The following is a 20,264-nucleotide window of genomic DNA, read 5'->3' on the forward strand; positions in this document are numbered from 1 at the left end:
TATGCCTCTTGAATGCTGGGGTTAAGGTGAGTGCCACCACACCTGGCTTTGTTTTGACATGTCTTACTATTTCTAAGAACAAGTATCAAAGTCCATTTCCCTCTGCATCCTTTAGTGTCTTATGACAGACCTGTGTGCCTGTCTGGTCTCGAGTCTCACGAGCACTGGGATTGTTATATGCACCAACACGCGTTGATCCCACTGGGTGAGAGTTAGGTGTTTTTAATGCAGTTTTTGAGTCAAATCTGAATCAAGCCTTACTTTCTCTGCCACTTAAAGAATTAAAAGGCAGGAAAAATCTCCAGTTCTACAGACAGCAGCAGGAAGTCTTAAACAGGCAGATGTGAACAGACAGCATCAGCCAGTCAAGAAAGGGATGAGGAAACACATACAGAAAACACCTGGGGTATGGGGCACTCTGGAAGTTGAAGCCTAGCCTCTCCTTGAGGGCTGTTTTTCTCTTTCCTTTTTCAAGTCTTTAAAGGGTCTTCTAATCCCGCGGGGGCAAGAATAAGGCTACTACCACAATTTTTGAGCTGAATTTGGCCAGGTCCGTACCTGGGATTCCCAGCCTGTAGCACCAAAATACATTAGTCAGAGGCGTATAAAGACAAAACCCCTACCTTCAACCAGTCGGGGGCAAGCATACATCCTGACATACTTCCTGCTTATGTACCTCCCATGCAGTGTAATCAAACACGTCCTGTGCAGTTGGGGCAACCAGCCTTGTTTACAGGAGTGAAAACATGTGGCAACAACCCCCCAGCATTCCAGGAAGTTATCGGTCCTTGGGCAAATGCGGCTTTCAGGTTAGAGGCATTTTTGTTTTATAGATTTCTTAAGCATAGTGATTTAAACTTAAAACAGCACTTTTGTCCTCAGACACACTTTGCTGTTTTCAGTTCTCAACACTCTTACCTTGACATGTCAAGGCAGCAGAAATGCCGCAGTCTTGACAGACTGAGGACAAAGTGCTGCGGTACATATCTTCCATCCCAGCAGCACTGTAAAGTCTGAAGTAGGCAGATCTCTCTGAGTGTGAGGCCTGGTGTACATAGTAAGTTCCAGGACAGTCAGGACTATGTAGAGAGACCCTGTCCCCTGTCTCAAAACAAATAAACAAATACATAAATATAACACTTTAATCAAATGCCAAATGTTTTCAAGCAAATGTTAAGATCTCATAATAATGTTACTTCAATTATATTTTAATTGCCCATTTGTGTATGAATATTGGCCCAGTACTGTTTCAACAAGAACTTCCCAGAAAATTGAGAGTGAAAGTGACTAAATACTGGCCGGCCCTGAGAATCAGCTCTGATTTTCAGCTATTAGGGATCCACTCTCAAAGACAGAACTCTGCTGAGAGTCATTCTGCTGAGACGCGGTCATCCCTCTGTGTAAGTCTGGGGAGATGAGGCACGAATAGGCTGCTCTAGCTGCATGACTGACCTTGCTTTTCTCCTCATCAGGAATAAAGCTATGTTTAAATATAGATTCCCCTGTGGAAAAAGGATAGTAAGAAGATACATCAGGGCCAGGATTTCCAGAGCTTGAGAAGCTGTGGATCTCTGCTGAGTTCAAAGCTAGCAGGAATACACAGTGAGACTTTGTCTCAAAAACAAAAATGAAAATTAAAAAAAACCTTTTAAACAATGCTGCAAAACTTAAATTTTTATATAACATCAAAAATTTGAAAAGTACCAGAAATTTCATTCAATATAAAATATTCTATCTGGTGGCAGTACCAGTTTTAATCCCAGCACTCAAGAGGCAGAGGCAGGCAGATCTCTATGAGTTTGAGGTCAAGCTGATCTACTGACCAAGTTCCAGATGGCCAGGGCTACACAGTGAATCCCATCTCAAAAAGCAAAAAAAAAAAAAAAAAATCATTAGTTCTGGACCTAGTAAACAAAATAAATATAAAGTTAGACATTCAAAAAATCTCCAAGACGAATGATTCACTGGACAATGCTACAAAACATTACAAAAAGACATAGCACCAATTTTACAAACCATTTTCCAAATAAGCAAGAGGAAGACATAATCCCCAAGTCATACTGAAAGACAGGTACGGCTCTGACACTAGACAATGTCAAACAAGACGATGATGACAGCAAATGCATCACTCAGGAAGTTAGAAAAATTTCAATAAAATACTAGCAAGTATTAACAATACAAAATCTAACAAAAGTAAACTGTATGGCTATTCTCAGAATACAAGTCTGGTTTAATATTCAAAGCTTAATGTGAAACATCACATCAACAGACAACTCATCATCACATTGATTCACACATTTGATGAATTCCAACACTCAGTAACAAACACATCTCAGGAAAAAAAGACCGTTTTGTATACTACACCAAATACCATGCAGAAATTCAAATTTTAAATATCATAATTATAATTCTAAAAAATAAAAGACATAAATAGCCCTAAAATGTTCAGAAGTTATATGGTTTAAACTATAAAATAGGAATGGAATAAGTGAAGAAATACTTAAATGAAAAGACAGACCACGTTGTTGAGTTGAAGATTTGAAACAAAGACATTAATGCTCAAAAAAATGACCCACAGATTTAACCCAACTTCTATTAAATTTTGACAAGATCTCATTTTTTATAAAACCAGAAGGACATATATTGAAGCATATATAGAGACTTAAAAAAATAGTGCTAAACCAATTTTAAATAATCACCTTAACCAATTTTGACACTTACTATATAGCTTTGGCAATTAAGTAACCCAATAGTTGGGAATCGATACAAATTCTGAGTCGTGTTTGGAATGACACAGAAAGTTTTGTGGTGCAATAAGTAGTGGCCATTTGTATGTATTTGCAACATGCCTGGCATGGCAAAAGCCCTGGGTTTGGTCCCAGAAACACACACACACACATCTACCTTCCCTTACATCCTTAAAGTATTTAATAACTTATGCTTCCATATTTCTCATATAATTAATGATCTACTGCAGAATTATGTGGAAAAAGGTAAATATTCAGTAAGTTTATAGATTTGTTCTCAAATTTTAAATACTGGACAGCCAGGAAAATATATATATATATATTCATATATAGTGTCTCTCTTTATATGTATGTATGTATGTATGTATGTATACACAAACACAAGATATATAAAGGGTCGAGGTCCTTTACTCCTTTACTCCCTAACCCAAAGTTCTCTCCACCCACATTAGAAATTCACTAGCAAATGCCAAAGACTTAGCGGGGCAGCATGAAAACGGTGCTTAAAGTTTTCATTCCTATGTCACCTCCTCCTCACAAAAACTCCTGAGCTAACACCACACTTCAAAGTAGGAGAAAGATACAGTTGAAGGTTTTCATGAGTGCAAAGTGCCCACTGGTGTCTTTCCTACATTCTCGGCTCACTATCTAATGTTTTCATATGACAAGCAGCAATCTGTGACAAGTTTTCTCACAGTGAAGACACTTGTGGGGTTTCTCTTTGGTATGAATTAGCACGTGCTATGTAAGATGCTTCTGTCTGGAAAAGATTTTCCTCAGTGGTCACATTAAAAAAGCTATTTCCCAATAGAAGTTCTTGGATGTTGACAGAAGTCTGCCCACTTGTGAAGGGCCTTTCTTTCCTCATCTGCTTCACCGGCAGGGTTTCTCTCAGTGTGCATCCTTCAATGGTGAGGGAGGGAGGAGCTGCGGCTGAAGGCCTTCCCACAGTCACTGCATTAATAGGGCTTCTCTCCCGTGTGGATGACGGCGTGTCGGATGAGTTTTGTGCTCCAACAAAAAGTTTTCCCACACTCGACACATTCATAGGGTTTCTCCCCATTATGAATCCTCTGGTGCCTCGTGAGTCCTGACCTACGGTTGAAGGCCTTCCCGCACTCGGTACACTCATAGGGCCTCTCCCCAGTGTGGATGCTGAAGTGGCAAATAAGGTCAGCTCTACTGCTAAAGGCTTTCCCACATTCTTTGCACTCAAAGGGCTTCTCTCCAGTGTGGGCTCTTTTATGCAAGATGAAAGTAGAGCAGTGGGTGAAGGCTTTCTCACACTCGCTGCACACGAACGGCTTCTCCCCAGTGTGAATGCGCTGGTGCCTCTTGAGGTAGGACCTGTGGTTGAAGGCCTTGCCACACTCGAGGCACTCAAAGGGCTTCTCCCCGGTGTGGATCACATAGTGGTGGACCAGGGCTGCGCTCTCCAGGAAGACTTTCCCACACTCACTGCACTCGTACGGCTTCTCCCCAGTGTGTGTCTGCTGGTGCCACGTGAGGTAGGACCTGAGTCTGAAGACCTGTCCACACTCAAAGCACTCGTACGGGTTCTCCCCACTGTGGATGATGTAGTGGCGAATGAAGTCTGGCCTGTCTCGAAAAGCTTTTCCACATTCTTTGCAGACAAAAGGTTTTTCTCCAGTGTGGCTCGAGCGGTGTGTGAAAGCCCTGCCGCATTGGTCACATTTATACGGCTTCTCCCTACTGTGGATCTGCCGGTGCTGTGTGAGGTGGGATTTGCGGCCGAAGGCCTTCTCGCACTCCATGCAGTTATAAGGCTTCTCCCCACTATGAACCATCTGATGCTGAAGAAGGTATGCGCTCTTGCTGAAGGCCTTCCCACACTCAGTACACTCGTACGGCTTCACTCCAGAGTGACTCCTCTCATGCCGAGCAAGCAGGCTCTTCTTGCTGAATACTTTGCCACAATGATGACATTTGGGGACACTTTCCTCCTCCTGAATTACAGGGTCCTCATCCGACTCATGCGAGTCACAATTACGGATGGCATTTCCTGAAGAGACGTGCTTCCATCTAACCCTTGAACGCATACATGTCTTCACTGTCCCGAAGCTATCACCGCCAAGGCTGATTTTCCCAGGAAGCAGCTTGCTCTGGGGCTCTATCCCTGTTTGAAAGTATCCTTGCTGCATTTCCGAGGAACCAATTTGATCAGGAGTTTGCACTGACTGGGAGTCCTTTGAGACTTCTTTTGTGAACTTGCCTTGGCATGAGACTCCCTTAGATAGGGCTGACTCACACGTGGTAAGTTCTGTGGTCTTGGTTTTTCCATTGTTACCTGAAATAAGTAACACATACCAGAATGATAAAAAAAAAAAAAAGAAAAGAAAAGAAAACAGGAAAAATAAAAGCTCCATGTTAAGGAAAACCATGTCTGTTAATCCTGGTTTGTAATTTCCTTCTTTTGGGATTCCTGAATTCCTGATTCTTAACAGCAGAGCAAATCAAAGTGTAGATGATGGGGAGAGAGTCTAGGGTAGACACTCACAATTCCTGACTTAGTATATCCATAAAGGCAGCTCACTATTAGCTCCTAAACAGTGGGTAACCCAGGGACTAGTGAGAACGAAGGGGGGTAAAATCAACTGCCACCAAGCCTGATGACCCGAGTTTAATGCCTGGTACCCACAAGATAAAAGCAGAGAACTGATTCTTGAATGTTGTCCTCCGAGCTTCACCCATGTTCTGTAGCATGTACATACATGAATGATGCACACACATGCACAGAATAAAAAACGTGGTGACAACAACAACAGTCTGGTGTCTCCCAGCACACTCAGGAGACAGAGATAAAAGATCACAAGGTTGAGATCGGCCTGGGCTACATAGACAGCTTGAGGGCCAGCCTAATAGACCTATAAAAACGCTACTTCAAAAACTGGAAAAGTATATTTGTAGCATTCAGAACTAATAAAAGTGATGTGAGTGTGGGCTGGGGTGTAACTCAGTAGTAAGCACCTGCCTAGCATGTCTGAGGCTTTTGAATGAAAAAGAGAGTGAGAGAAAAGAATGTGCAAAAAACTTTAAGTTAATAATTTTTTTTAAAAGAAGCACTTATCTGATTTATTTCACAGAAGACACAGAATGGCCAAATATCTTATACTAAGCTACTAACCCCTCCTTCCCAATAAGAAAAAAAAAAAAAAGAAAGAAATACTGCGGTGTCTCCATCGGATTAGCAAAACCTGAGGAGAGCCCACCCTTACAGCATCAAGTGCTGGATAGGCTATGATCAAAGGAGGACAGGCATGAGGACTCTGGTAAAGAACTGTTCATTTTAGTACCACCCTACAACTCAGAATGAGTGGAAGACATGAGAAACGGTGGTAAACAGAGCACAGCTCAAGAGTTCAGAAAGAAACATGAGACTGAGAGGAAATCCCCCATGCTAAAACCAGGTCATAGAGGAAATAATCAAACTCAGGGCTGAAATCAAAAAATAGAAACAAAAGCCGGGCGGTGGTGGCGCATGCCTTTAATCCCAGCACTCGGGAGGCAGAGGCAGGTGGATCTCTGGGAGTTCGAGGCCAACCTGGTCTACAAGAGCTAGTTCCAGGACAGGCACCAAAGCTACAGAGAAACCCTGTCTAGAAAAACAAAACAAAACAAAAAAAATAGAAACAAAGAGAACAATACAAAGAATCAATTAGACAAAGGGTTCTTCAAGAAAATAAACAAGATAGACTAACCTGTAGTGGCATTTCACTTGTATTTTACAGTTTTTTTTTTTTTTTTTTTTTTTTTTTTTGGTTTTTCGAGACAGGGTTTCTCTGTGGTTTTGGAGCCTGTCCTGGAACTAGCTCTTGTAGACCAGGCTGATCTCAAACTCACAGAGATCCGCCTGCCTCTGCCTCCCAAGTGCTGGGATTAAAGGCGTGCGCCACCACCGCCCGGCTTCACTTGTATTTTAATGACTAAAGCTTGCCTGAAGATCAGAGAGTGAAACAGCCCCACTGGTCAGCCTTACTACCAGGCAGTGGTAACACACACCTTTAAAGCCAGTGGCCACACTAGTTGCCATAGAAGCTGGGCGGTGCATGCCTTTAATCCCAGAACTAGAGAGGATTATAAAACAGGAGGAGACAGCTCTTAGGCACAGTCTCATTCTGACAGTTCTGGAGGCAGGAACACCATTTCAGACTGAGGTGGAGGTAAGAGCCAGTGGCTGGCTGCTTTGCTTTTTGGATCTTCAGGTTGAACCCCAAATTCTCTCTTTGAGTTTTTATTAATCATGCTTCATTTAGAGCCCAACGTAGGGCACAAATTTACAAAAAAAAAAAAAGAAATTAATTAAAAAAAAAAAAAAGGCATTTGCCTGAGGCTTTTTAGCCACTGGCTCAGACCAGAGCCAATCCCAAACCTAGCCACCTGAGTTCAGGAGAAAAACTAATGCTCCCAGCTCCCATCCGCCCCAGCTTAGCTTCCATGTAAAGATGGAAAATACACAGAGAATCTGAATACTGTATATTATTTTGTTGTCTTTGAATTGTTTGTTTGACTGCTGAGAAAGGAGCAACAGATGCTAAAAGACATGTGATTATTAATGCTGCTGGATTAATACAACCTATATATTTTGAAAATGCCTTGACTTCAAAACTTAAGTCAAAAGATATGTTACTTTGGAGAAGAGGCTTTGTTTTTGTTTCCATAAGAAGTGAGAGGCTGTGGATTCATTCTGAGTTAAGAAAAATAAGGTTTGATCAAGGAAGACCCCCTGAAAAATCTCCAATAGGAGCAAATGGCCAAGATAATCCAACATTTTAGAGCACCTCTGTTGCAGCTCCCTCTGAGTTTTACATTCAGAACAGCCTCAAGACTGCTGGCTGACATGATCCAGCCTCACAGAATACTCAAGTCAGGACTTGACCATAATCCTAAATTTTCTTTGGCTCCCTATAAGATTACCAATGACCCCAATCAGCAAAAAATAGTCTAGAAAACTACACCCACATTCCCCCCCCCAAAATGGATTATAGATGTTTGTCTTTGTTTAGAGTGCTGGTTACAAGTTATTATTGGCAATGGTCAGCAAAAAAAAAAATTTGAACAAAGGAGATTAGATTCAAGGTTCATGTTTTGAAAACACAAAAAAAGAGGGAATATAACATGATAGGATAAAGGGGTAGATTATTGAATCTACTCTGAAAAGAAAAAAGGGAGGATGTAAGTAGGATCTTGTTTTGAAAAGAAAAAAAGGCTAGGAGGTGGTGGTGCACACCTTTAATCCCAGCACTCAGGAGGCAGAGGCAGGAGGATTTCTGTGAGTTTGAGGTCAGCCTGGTCTACAGAGTTTCAGATTTGGCTCCATAACAACTGAGAAACCCTGTCGATTTGGCTCCATAACAACTGAGAAACCCTGTCTCAAAAAAACAAAGAGAGAGAGAGAGAGGGGGAGGGGGAGGGGAGGGGAGGGGAGGGGAGGGGAGGGGAGGAGAGGGAGGGGAGGGGAGGAGAGGGAGGGGAGGGGAGGACAGGAAGAGAAGGGGAGGGGAGGGGAGGGGAGGGGAGGGGAGGAGAGGAGAGGAGAGGAGAGGAAGAGGAAGAGGAGAGGAGAGGAAGAGAAGAGAAGAGAAGAGAAGAGAAGAGAAGAGAAGAGAAGAGAAGAGAAAAGAGAAAGAAGGAAGCAAGGAAGGAAGGAAAGAAGGAAGGAAGGAAGGAAGGAAGGAAGGAAGGAAGGAAGGAAGGAAGGAAGGAAGGAAGGAAGGAAGGAAGGAAGGAAGAAGAGAAAAGGGGGAGATATAGGTATGATAGGATAACAAGGTAGAATATTGAATCTACTCTAAAAAGGGGACATAATAATAGACACTAAGGAAAGAAAGAGAATCATCAGATCATACTTCAAAAACCTGTACTCCATAAAAATGAAAAATCTAAAAGAAATGGATACTTTTCTTGATAGGTACCACATACCAAAATTAAATCAAGACCAGATAAACAATTTAAATAAACCTATAACCCCTAAGGAAATAGAAGCAGTCATTAAATGTTAAATGTCTCCCAAACAAACAAACAAACAAAAAACCCAAAAACCCAAGGCCTGATGGTTTCAGTGCAAAATTCTACCAGAATTCCAAAGAAAAGTTAATACCACTGCTCCTCAAAGTGTTCTACACAACATAAACAGAAGGAACATTGCCAAATTCTTTTTTATGAGGTTACAGTTACTCTGATACCCAAATCACAAAAATGCAACAAAGAAAGGGAATTACAAACCAATCTTCCTCATGAACATTGATGCAAAAATACTCAATAAAAATACTCAATAAAATACTGGCAAACAGAATCCAAGAACATATTAAATTAAAAAAAAATCATCTACCATGATCAAGTAGGCTTCACCCCAGAGATGCACAGATGGTTCAACATACAAAAATCTGTCAATGTAATCCACCATATAAATAATCTGAAAGAAAAAAAAAAACACATGATGATCTCCTTAGATGCTGAAAAAGCCTTTGACAAAATGCAACACCCCATCATGATAAAGGTCTCTCCTTGGAGAGATCAGGGATACAAGGAGCATATCTTAACATAATAAAAACAACATACAGCAAGCCAACAGCCAACACCAAATTAAATGGAGAGAAACTCTCAAAGTGATCCCACTAAAATTAGGAACAATACAAGGCTGTCCACTCTCTCCATATCTATTTAATATAGTGTTCAAAGTTCTAGCTAGATCAATAAGACAACAAAAGGAAATCAGGGGATATAAACTGAAAAGAAAAAGTCAAACTTCCACTATTTGCAGATGATAGACAGTATATATAAGTGACCCCAAAAATTCTACCACGGAATAATTTCTAAAGCTGATAAACACCTTCAGTAATGTGGTGAGATACAAGATTAACTGAAAAAATAAATCAATTAGCCCTCCTATATACAAATGACAAACGACCTGAGAAAGAAATCAGAGTAACAAAACCCTTTACAATAGCCACAAATAATATAATGGGGTAATTCTAACCAAACAAGTGAAAGGTCTATTTGGCAAGAACTTTAAGTCTTTGAAGAAAGAAATTGAAAAAGATATCTGATAATGGAAAGAACTCCCAAGATCATGGGTAGGTAGGATTAACATATAGTAAAAATGGCAATCTTACCAAAAACAAGCTACAGATTCCCCATCAAAATCCTGACAAAATTCTTCACGGAACTTGAAAGAACAATAACTAACTTCATATGGAAAAGCAAAAATTCCAGGATAAGCAAAACAATCCTGTACAATGAGGGAACTTCTGGAAGTATGGCCATTCCTGACTTCAAGCTCTACTATAGAGCTATAGTAACAAAAACAGCTTAGTATTGACATAAAAAGACATGTGCATCATCGATGGAATTGAATCAATGACCTTGACACAAATCCACACACCTATAAACACCTGATTTTTGACAAAGAAGCCAAAATTATACAATAGAAAAAAGAAAACTATCTCAACAAATGGTGCTGGTATAACTGGATGTCGACATGTAGAAGACTGCAAAGAGATCCATATCTATTGCCCTGTACAAAACTCAAGTCCAAGTGGATCAAAGACCCAACATAAATCCAGTTACATGGAACCTGATAGAAAAGAGAGTGGGAAGTAGTCTTGACCATACTGGCATAGGAGACCACTTCCTGAATATAACACCAGTAGCACAGACACTGAGATGGACAGTTAATAAATGGGACCTTTTGAAACTGAAAAGCTTCTATAAGGCAAAGGACACCATCAAAAAGACAAGATGGCAGCATACAGAATGGGAAAAGATCTTCACCAACCCCACATCTGACAGAGAACTGATCTTCAAAATATCTCTATCTATCTATCTATCTATCTATCTATCTATCTATCTATCTATCTATCTATCTATCTATCTATCAAACTCAAGAAACTAGGCAACAAAGTACCAAATATTCCAATTTAAAAATAGGGTACAAATCTAAACAGAATTCTCACCAAACAATATCAAATGGCTGAAATACACTTATAGAGCTGTTCAACATCCTTAGTCATCAGGAAAATGCAAATCAAAACGACTGAGATTCCATCTTACAATTGTCAGAATGGCTAAGATCAAAAACACTGATGGCATCTTATGTTGGAGAGGATGTGGGGTAAAGGGAACACTTCTCCACTGTTGGTCCGAGTACAAATTGGCACAGCCATTTGGAAATCTACATGGCGGTTTCTCAGAATAATGGGAATCAATCTACCTCAAGACCCAGCAATACGAATCTTGGGCATATACGCAAAGGATGCTCACTCATACCACAAGGACACTTGCTCAACTATGTTAACAGCAGCAATATTTATAATAGCCAGAACATGGAAATGACCTAGATGTCCCTCAACCAAAAAATAGATAATGGAAACATGGTACATTTACACAATGGAGTATTACTCAGCTGTAAAAAACAATGACCTCATGAAATTTGCAGACAAATAGATGGAACTAGAAAAAAACTATTCTGAGTGAAGTAACCCAGACCCAGAAAGACAAACATCGTATGTACTCACTCCTAAATGGCTACTAGGAATAAAGTACAGGATGACCAGCATACAATTCATAGCCCCAGAGAGGCTAGAGAACAAAGAGGACCCTAAGATGGATGCATGAATTCCCTGAGAAGGGAAAAAAAGAGATCTCCTGGGGAAAGTGGGGGTGGGGTGGGAGGATGGGAACTTGAGGGAGTGAGTTAAGTGGGCTGGGCAAGTTGGGGGCTGGAGAGAGGTTGGAGGTGGGATGGAGAGGGAGAGTAAGGAAAGAGACATCTTGATAGGGGGCATTTCAGGGTTAGGGAGAAACCTGGTGTCAAGGAAACTCCTAGGAATCCATAAGGATGATCCCAGTTAAGACTCCTAGCAATGAGTGGAGAGGGTGCCTGGTCTGGCCATCTACTGTAACCAGATTGGTGGCTACCCTAATTACCATCAGAGAGTCTTTACCCAGTAAAGATCCACAGCTAAGCACTGGGTGGAGCTCCAAGAGTCCTCCTAAAGAAAGGGAGGAGGGATTGTATGAGCCAGGAGGTCAAGATCATGATGGAGGAACACACAGAAACAGCTGACCTGAGCGAGTGGGAAGCCACAGACTCTGGACCAACAGCTAGGGAATCTGTATGGGACTAACCTAGGCCTTCTGCATATGTGTGATGGTTGTGTAGTTTGGTCTATTTGCAAGGCTCCCGGCAGTGTGTTCAGAACCTGTCCCTGGCATTCAGCTGCCTTTTGGGACCTGTTCCCCCATGCTGGAATACCTTGCCCAGGCTTGATGCAAGGGGAGGAGCATGGTCCTACCTCAACTTGATGTGCCAGGCTTTGTTCAGGCCCATGGGAAGCCCACCCCTTTCTGAATGGAGACAGAGGAGTGGATGCAGAGGGAGGGTAGATGGGAGTAGGGAGGGGTTACAGTAGAAGAGGAGGGAGGGGGAATTGTGGTCGGTATATAAAATTAATGAAAAAAGTTAATTAAATAAATACAATTTAAAAAATTAAAAAACAAAACAACAACAAAAAGCAGGCAGGGCCATAAACAGGCTCAATGATTCAAGAAACCTACCCACCATAGAATTTCAGAAAAAAACCAACCTTCATCACATACTCACAGGAAATCTGGCTTCTCTTTCATCCTATGGTTTATAAAAAACAAAACAACAACAAAAAGCAGTTTCTGGTCTTCTCCCCGCTTACTCTCCTGCACAAACCCTTCTCCTGTACCCCCAGATACTGAGTCACAGGGACTGGGGCACCAACCAGTATGAAAGGAAACAGAGGGCTCAGGAGATGATTCGGTAGGTAAAGGTGCTTGCAGCCAAGACTAATAATCCGGGTTTAAAAAGCAGAGTCTGCGCAGTGGAAAGAGAGCCAACTCCCAGCTCGCACAAGGTGCCCTCTGGCTCCCTTATGCACACTGTGGCATGTATGTGCACACACACACACAAAATCAAAAAGGAAGGAAAGAGAAAAGAGAAAGGAGAGGGAGTGAGAGGAAGAGGAGGTGGAGGAGCAGAGAGAGAGAAGTCCCTAGGAGAGCCCACCAGTCCTGCCCACTTCCCTTACCTGCACTGATGCTTGCGGAAAGGTCTTTCATCACCCGCCACAGCTCCTGCCTGTGCTCTAGCCGACACATCAGCTCAGGTTTGGGAACAGGATACCTTCAAGGAGAGAAATGCGAACACATGGATGGAGATATAGATAGATAGATAGATAGATAGATAGATAGATAGATAGATAGATAGATAGATAGATAGATAGATAGATAGGATTTTTGTTTTTCCTGAAAAGAGATAAAGACCATCAATGTCACCTGGGATTTCGGGATCAGAATTTGACCTTGGAATGAAGCTGCTGTCAGCAATATCAATAAAGTTAACATAGAAACTTATATTTAAAAAGAGTTTGTCAAAAACTGTAAAAGGTACGCCTGGTGGGACAAGACTATAATCCAGCTACTAGAGAGGCTGAGGCAGGAAGACTGTCTGGGCAACTGTGATGAGACCTTGTTTTAAAACAAAAAGGAGGGCTAGGAGCACAACTCAGTGGTAGAGAGTTTGCCTAGACTGTGCAGAGACAAGTACACCCCTTGCACTGAGAGAGAAAACCAAGTATTTTTATGCAGGATAGTTTTTGCCAACTTGACACAAACCTAGACATATTTGGGAAGGGGAACCTCCAAGGAGGAAAAATACCTCTAGCAGGTTGGCCTGTAAGCACGCCAGTGGGGCATTTTTATACTAGTGAACCTGTGGGCGGGTTCAGCCCACATGAGTGGTGCCACCCCGAGCAGGTAGGTGTTGCTGGGTTCTCTACAGGGGAAGCAGCACTCCTTCAAGGCTTGTGCATCAGCTCCTGCCTCCAGGATCCGGCCCTGTTTGAGTCCCATGCTGACGGTCTTCGATGATGGACTATGCTGTAGAAGTGTAAGACAAACCCTTTCCTCCCCAACTTGCTTTTGGTCATGGTGTTTCATCGCAGCAACAGAAGCCCTGACTACGACAACTGGCATCTGGGACTGAGTCAAATAGAAGGATTGCCACAAGTCTGAGGTCAAGATGGGTTACACATTAAGTTCTAAGCCAGCCTGGGCTGTAAAGTGAGACCTTGTCTTTATAAATAAATAAGTAAGTAAGTAAATAAATAAATAAATAAACCAAACCAAACAAACAAAAAAAACAGGTGTAGTAACACATTCCTTTAATTCCAGAATTCAGGAAGCAGAGACAAGTGGATCTCTGAGTTCAAGGCTTGCCTGGTCTAGTGACCCTGTCTCAAATCAAACAAAAACGCACCCCAAAATACATATAAATATAGTAGCTGAAAGTGCTTGCCACCAAGCCTTAAGCTGACCCCCAGGATCCATGCATTGGGGAGAAGTGAGTCCTACAAGTCGTCTTCTGAGCTCTATGTATCACAGCACAAGTGTGCGTACACACACACACACACACACACACAGTATAATCCTAGCGCTTCAGAGATGGGGGCAGGATAATAAGGAACTCAATGTCATCCTCAGCTGTATAATGAGTTCAAGACCAGTAGGGCTACATGAGAACAGACCATTCTACAAAAGATAAAAATCAAGTCTATTTAGCTCAGTTTAGAGGCAAGCCTTTCCTGCACCCCTCTTTCTTTCCTTCCCTCCACTCCCCATCTTTCCCTCCCTTTACTAAGGTCTCACTATCTAAGCCTAGGGTGGCCTCAAACTCCTGATCCTCTTGACTTGGGTTCCAGAGTGCTAAGATTATGGACAGGTGTGAACTACCACAGTCAGTGAGTACCGGTTTTCTATAATCCACTGTAGCTAAGGCCAAGCCAGAACTACGCTGATAAGCACATTAACCCCTGGAAAGAACAGTGGCTCCAGGAACTTTTGGTTCCCTCGTTCCACATTTATGTGGGTCCTGGAGTTAGCACTTGGGATTCTGTTGTTGTTTATGTATATGGGTGTTTTTCCTGCATGTATATATGTACCCCTTTTGTGTGCCTGCTGCTCTCAAAGGCTAGAAAAGGGCCTCAGTCCCTGGAACTAGAGCCACAGATGGCTGTTGGCCTCCAGGCTGGTGTTACATTTTGAACCTGGGTCCTCTGGAAGAACAGCCAGTGCTTTTAACCACTAAGCCATCTCTCCAGCCTCCAGTTTAAGCAAATGCTAAGCTATCTGCCAACCCTAAGCCTCGTTTCTTGATGACCTATTTTCCACCCAGAAGCCTGGGACTGAGGTGGTTACAGCCTGATGACCTTGGCTCCCCCAAATGCCTAAATGTTTATCTCAGTCAACCTGTGGTGTTACCCTCTCCTGGACCCTTATCATGAGCTATTTACCTTGAGCTCACTTTCCTAGTTAATCTACAGAACTTACCCTTAGGGAAGAGGCCATATGTACTTTACAGAGTTTCAAAGCAGCTGTGCATTAAGATTTATTATACATACAGAATTAAGTATCACTAGGAAACTTTTTCCTAAATTGTCCTATGCTTAAATATGTCTAAAATAAACTGCCTGGTGTCAAACTCTCAAAGTCTGAACCAACACCAGTTACTGGGTTGTGTTGGACAAGACTTCCTTCTTGATTCATTAGGATCAACTTTCTGCTGGCCATGGTGTTTGCAGATACTCACATACACATACAAATGACTAAAAATAATAAAAATAAATCCTGTGAGGAAAAAGCACGAGCTAAAGCAGCTGGAAATTTTGTGTCTGGGTCCTACCAAACACCCTTTCCTCCCACTACCATTCTCTCTACATTATTACCCTTGGAGTCTAAAGGTTTATCACCCAGAGATACAGCACAGGAAGAGATGAGTCTAGAATATGTCTGAAGCAGCAGGAAGAAAAGGGAGGCTCAGAGGACCTCTTCACCATCAGGGCCTGGAGCCAGAGGGGAGAATGGAAGCAGCAGAGGACCTGCCCCCTGCGAGGGGGAGGTAACAGACTTACCCAGAGAGACCAGAAGCCCACGGTTTTCCAGCATCACCTCCTGGTACAGGGTTCTCTGAGACGGAGCCAGCTGCCCCCATTCTTCTTGAGTAAAAACTACAGCCACATCCTCAAAGGTGAAAGCCACCTGAAAAGTCTCAGCATATCAGTGTTGGCCTCGGGCTGCTTGGCAGAATGTCATATGCTTTGTTCAAAGGGTACAGAAAGAGATTAAGGCCCAAACTACACAGCACATCCTGTAGGCTATGCTGTATCCTGGGCTCCACCAGGAGAGAGATGCTGTTGGGGCATATAATAACTAGACTTAAGGGACAACTTGACACAATCAACAATCACCTGGAAAGAGTCTCAAGGAGGGAGTGTCTAGATCAGGTTGGCCTGTGGGTGTGTCTATGGAAGATCATCTTGATTATGTTAAGGTAGGAAGAGACAACCTAAAGAAGATTGACACCATTGTCAGGGGTTGTGTCCTAGACTGCACATAAAAGGAGAAAGTGGAGTCACTGAGTTGGCTCACCATGAAAAGGCACTTGGGGCCAAGCTTTACAACTTGATCTATCCCCTGGAACCTTACATAGAAAAAGGCAAGAACCCAGCTCCCAAAACCCTGATTTCCAAATGCAAACCTACAGATGCAAAAATGAACAAATCTAACTTTTAAATAAATAAAAATAAGTGCTGGGTGTGATGGCTCACACCTAGCACTTTGAGAAACAGAGACAGATGGGTCTCTGTGAGTTCCAAGTCAGCCAGGGCTACTCGGTGAGACCCTGCCTCAAAAGCAGCCGACTGGAGAAAAGGAGAGGAGCACAAGCATGCATGCAGCTATTGCTCTCGCTTTCTGACCATGAACATGCTGTAACCAGTTCTCTCAAACGCCTGCTGCAGTGACTTCTCTTTTCAGGACAGTCCCGGAACTGTGAGCCAAATAGACCCCTGCTTACTTCAAATGCCTTTGTCAGGGTATCTTATCACGGCAATAGAAAACAAAGCTAAGACAGCATAATACGTCAGTGCGAAGGGCAACAACCTCCCATGCCAGGCGCTCTTAGAAAGCAACAAACAACGAACACACACTGTGGGCTGTGACAGAGGTTCTGTCTGGGGTATCACAGGAATGACAAATAATGATAATGACAATGGAACCAATACCAATGATGTTAAGAACAGCACTTCTTGAGCTTCTCTGGTCTAGCTAGGTTCCTGCCCATGCTGAATGCTTCACAAGTCCTCAGTTCTGAAGTCAGACTCCTAGAGTTTCAATGCAAGCTCCTGAAACTACCACTCAACAGCTGTGCAACATTAGGTACCTCACTTCATCTCTGGGCCTCCATCTCCAGATCAACACAGTAATTCTCACCTCATCTCTGGGCCTCCATCTCCAGATCAACACAGTAATTCTCACTTCAGCGACAACAGCTATGAGAAAAGAAAAAAAATACAGAGAAACAGAAAAAGGTAAACATGGGTAAAAATAATAGTCATGAGACTGAGATGAGATTTTTGATGAAGCATACCATACTTGGGTTGGGCTGTGGTGGCTCACGCCTTTAATCCAAGCACTCTGGAGGAAGGTGGCAGAGTTCGAGGCCAGCTTGGTTCTAGGACACTCAGGATTATTATGCAGAGAAACCCTGTCTCAAAACCAAACCAAACCAAAAGAATACCACACTTAACTGTTTTAGTTTCTGTTAACTTCAACAGCATCTGGTCACCTATATATCAGTGACTTAGGGCTAAAAGAGAGCCACTAATTCAAGTAGGGCTTCACGTCTTTGCTTATTTGTTTTTGTTATGACAAGGTCATAAGCAGTTCAAACTGGCCTCAAATTTGCTACATAGCCAGGGCTGACCTTGAACTCATGATCCTCCTGCTCCGGCCTCTCCAGTGCTGGGGTTTGCAGGAACAACTAAAGAAGTGCTATCTGGGCACATGAGGTAGTTCAGAGTAGAAGTGCTTTTCCTCCAAGCCAGCAACCTGAGGTCGAGTCCCAGAACCCAAATAAAAGTAGGGGAGAACCAATTCCTAAACAATTGTCCTTTGACCTCCACACTCAAGTCACTGCTTGCATATGAGTGGATATAACCCATGCACACTTGAACACTTACACACACACACACATTTTATAATATTTAAAAAGTGACATTATGAGCAGAAATTATAGGGAATAGTCTTGCAGGGATCTGAAAATTGTCCAAGGCAGAGTGAACTGCAACGGTAAAGGAGAGAGTAAAGGGAATTTATACACCTGAATAGCAGTGAGCCAGAGAGAAAAAGGAAACAAGATAATAAGTGGGCAACTAGAAAGAATAAGAGACTTGCTGGGTGGTGGCCTTTAATCTCAGCACTCGGGAGGCAGAGGCGGGTGGATCTCTGTGAGTTCAAGGCCAGCCTGGTCTACAGAGAGTTCCAGGACAGGTTCTAAAGCTACAGAAAAACCCTGTTTCAAAAAAAGAATAAGAGACTTATAGACCATGTCTGATTGGATTATGAGTTGATGAAAGCCCTTAGCCTGGAGCTTCACTCGCTTTTCAACCCCTTAAATTACCTACCAGAGGCCTGACATTCTTGACGTGAGGAAGCTGTAGGGGACAACTAGCTGAGAGGCATCCTGGAAACTAAGGGCTGTGTGTCCTTTATTAGAGGCAGAAAAAAGTAAGGACCAGTTATTAAACCAAATCCTAGACGTCTGCTGCCTATAGTTACACAAGTTATCTTTAGACCTCTAGGTTATCATGAGAAATAGTCATCTGGCTTACTGTAGAAATGACTTACAGACTGACTTCAAGGTGTTTTGTTACAGAAAAGGTGGCAGGTTGCTACGGATTATGCCTCAAAGTCCTACTTCTTTAGCTGTGGTCTTCACTGTCCATATGTATAAATAAATGACCCTCTCAGGTACTAAGCAAATAATAAAAAAGAAAGAAAGAAAAAGAAAGGACATGTCCGCTCTTGGGTATGGTGGAGGAAAAAGTTCATTATAGATATGTGGGGGAGTATAGTCAGAGACAGGGACATCTGGAAGAGTCCAGAGTAGACATGACCCTGAGCTATGTGAGGAGAGGGGAAAGGGAACCAGGGGCAGCAGTCAGGAGGCCTAAAAGAGGAGGGTTAACCAAAATGGTTGGATTAAATAGGGAAGAATGGCTGGGAGAAGGGCAGCCCAGCCCCTGGGCTGGAGAAGTTTATGGAAGTTTCAGGCTGTGCCCGCCAAGAGGACCCTGAGACAGGTAGGGACTGAGGGACGCTGGGGGAACCTAGCGGCCAGGTCCGCTCTGATATGCTAAGTAGGCACCTCGTGTCCCGGGTTTGGGACCTAACACTAAGACTCAAAATAAATTGAGTACCATCCAGAGCCACTCTTCCCAAACAAACACAACTGCAAAGACAAAGCGAGAGGCTCTCACGACTGACAGACTTTACAAACCGTGGAGGCATCAAAATCTCCGTCAACCCACCTGCCCGGAGTACCTCAGCGCCGACGCCATGAGACCCCCGTGGGCTGCGACCCGCTGGTCTTGCCCCGGGCAGGCGACCTTGGCTGACGACAGCTGTGCCCAGGACATGGAGGCCCGCTCACCGCGCGGTCTCCAAGATTTGTCTCTCAGAGGAGATGGCCTCGGGCAGTGTTAGAATTTCCACAGCAGGCATGGACTACAGGGTCGCGCCAGAATGACGTCACTGAATCATGAGGCTCCTTGATAGATGGGTAGTGTCCTATAGTAGGTCTTTCATTTGCCGAGTGAGCCGCGTGACGCGTGTGCTGTGCCTTCTGGGTAATGTAGTTCTTTCTCTGCTGGAGCCCACCCGCGAAAGGAGCCCTTGTCTTTTCCTAAAATAGACTACAGTCCCAGTTTAGACATACCTATTGCTATTTTTTTTACTTGAAATTGTTTTACTTTTTTTGTTTTTGAGACAGCTTTGCTAAGTTGGCCAGGTTGGCTTTGAACTCCCTTCCTCAGCAGCCCAGGCAGGCCCTGAAATTGTCCTGCCTCAGTCTCCTGAACACTTAAGATTGTAAGCATGCACAGAACCACCCAGTAACAGTGCACACCACTCGGGAGGATTCGGGCACTGGGTGAAAAAGCCATTCTTCCAATGTAAAATGTAGACTAGAGATGAGGGTGTGTTTGGAATCTTTTCCAAACATCTGGGTAAATAACGATGAGAAACTGGGCACTCTGCAGGAACCCAGATGTCTATACATGTATCACCACTCCTAATCCACCCCCTTTTCATTTACTACTTAATTTGTATGTGTGTGAGCGTAGGTGTGCCTCCATTGTGAGTGGAAGCACAAGGACTCAGTCTGCCCCCAGAACCCTGGAACCAACTGAACACAGTGATATGCATTTGTAGTCTTAGTGCTGTGGGGCTGGAGATAGGAGGATCAGCCAGTCCAGCCAAGTCGGTGAGTTTCGTGTTGACAGACCTACCATCTCAAAAAATGAGATGGAAGCATGGCATGGTGGCAGCGAGGAGGAAGAGGCAGGCGGATCTCTCTAAGTTTGAGGCCAGCCTGGTTTACACAGGGAGTTCCAAGACAGCCAAGGCTGTTAA

The 20,264-nt window shown here is 43.2% G+C and overlaps 1 protein-coding gene across 1 annotated transcript; it reads right to left on the bottom strand.

Annotated features, from left to right (window-relative positions):
* Nucleotides 1-207: 207 nt before the first annotated feature.
* On the bottom strand, nt 208-19,340 carry LOC130869572 (zinc finger protein 805-like). Its single transcript, XM_057761851.1, has 5 exons — nt 19,163-19,340; nt 17,064-17,122; nt 15,704-15,830; nt 12,824-12,918; nt 208-5,055 (listed from the first exon to the last, which is right to left on the bottom strand). Exons 3-5 carry the CDS (start codon nt 15,781-15,783, stop codon nt 3,707-3,709), a joined length of 1,524 nt encoding a protein of 507 aa, XP_057617834.1. The 5' UTR covers nt 15,784-15,830; nt 17,064-17,122; nt 19,163-19,340; the 3' UTR covers nt 208-3,706.
* Between the last annotated feature and the right edge of the window lie 924 nt (nt 19,341-20,264).

This window comes from Chionomys nivalis, chromosome 2, assembly GCF_950005125.1.
Source record: "Chionomys nivalis chromosome 2, mChiNiv1.1, whole genome shotgun sequence".
Lineage (NCBI taxonomy): Eukaryota > Metazoa > Chordata > Mammalia > Rodentia > Cricetidae > Chionomys > Chionomys nivalis.

Coding starts and splice junctions, on each gene's coding strand:
- LOC130869572 (XM_057761851.1), bottom strand. CDS start 15,783: ATGGGGGCAGCTGGCTCCGTCTCAGAGAACCCTGTACCAGGAGGTGAT. Junction 12,919..15,703: donor TGGGCTTCTGGTCTCTCTGG/GTAAGTCTGTTA, acceptor CTCTCCTTGAAG/GTATCCTGTTCCCAAACCTG. Junction 5,056..12,823: donor TTCCGCAAGCATCAGTGCAG/GTAAGGGAAGTG, acceptor TACTTATTTCAG/GTAACAATGGAAAAACCAAG.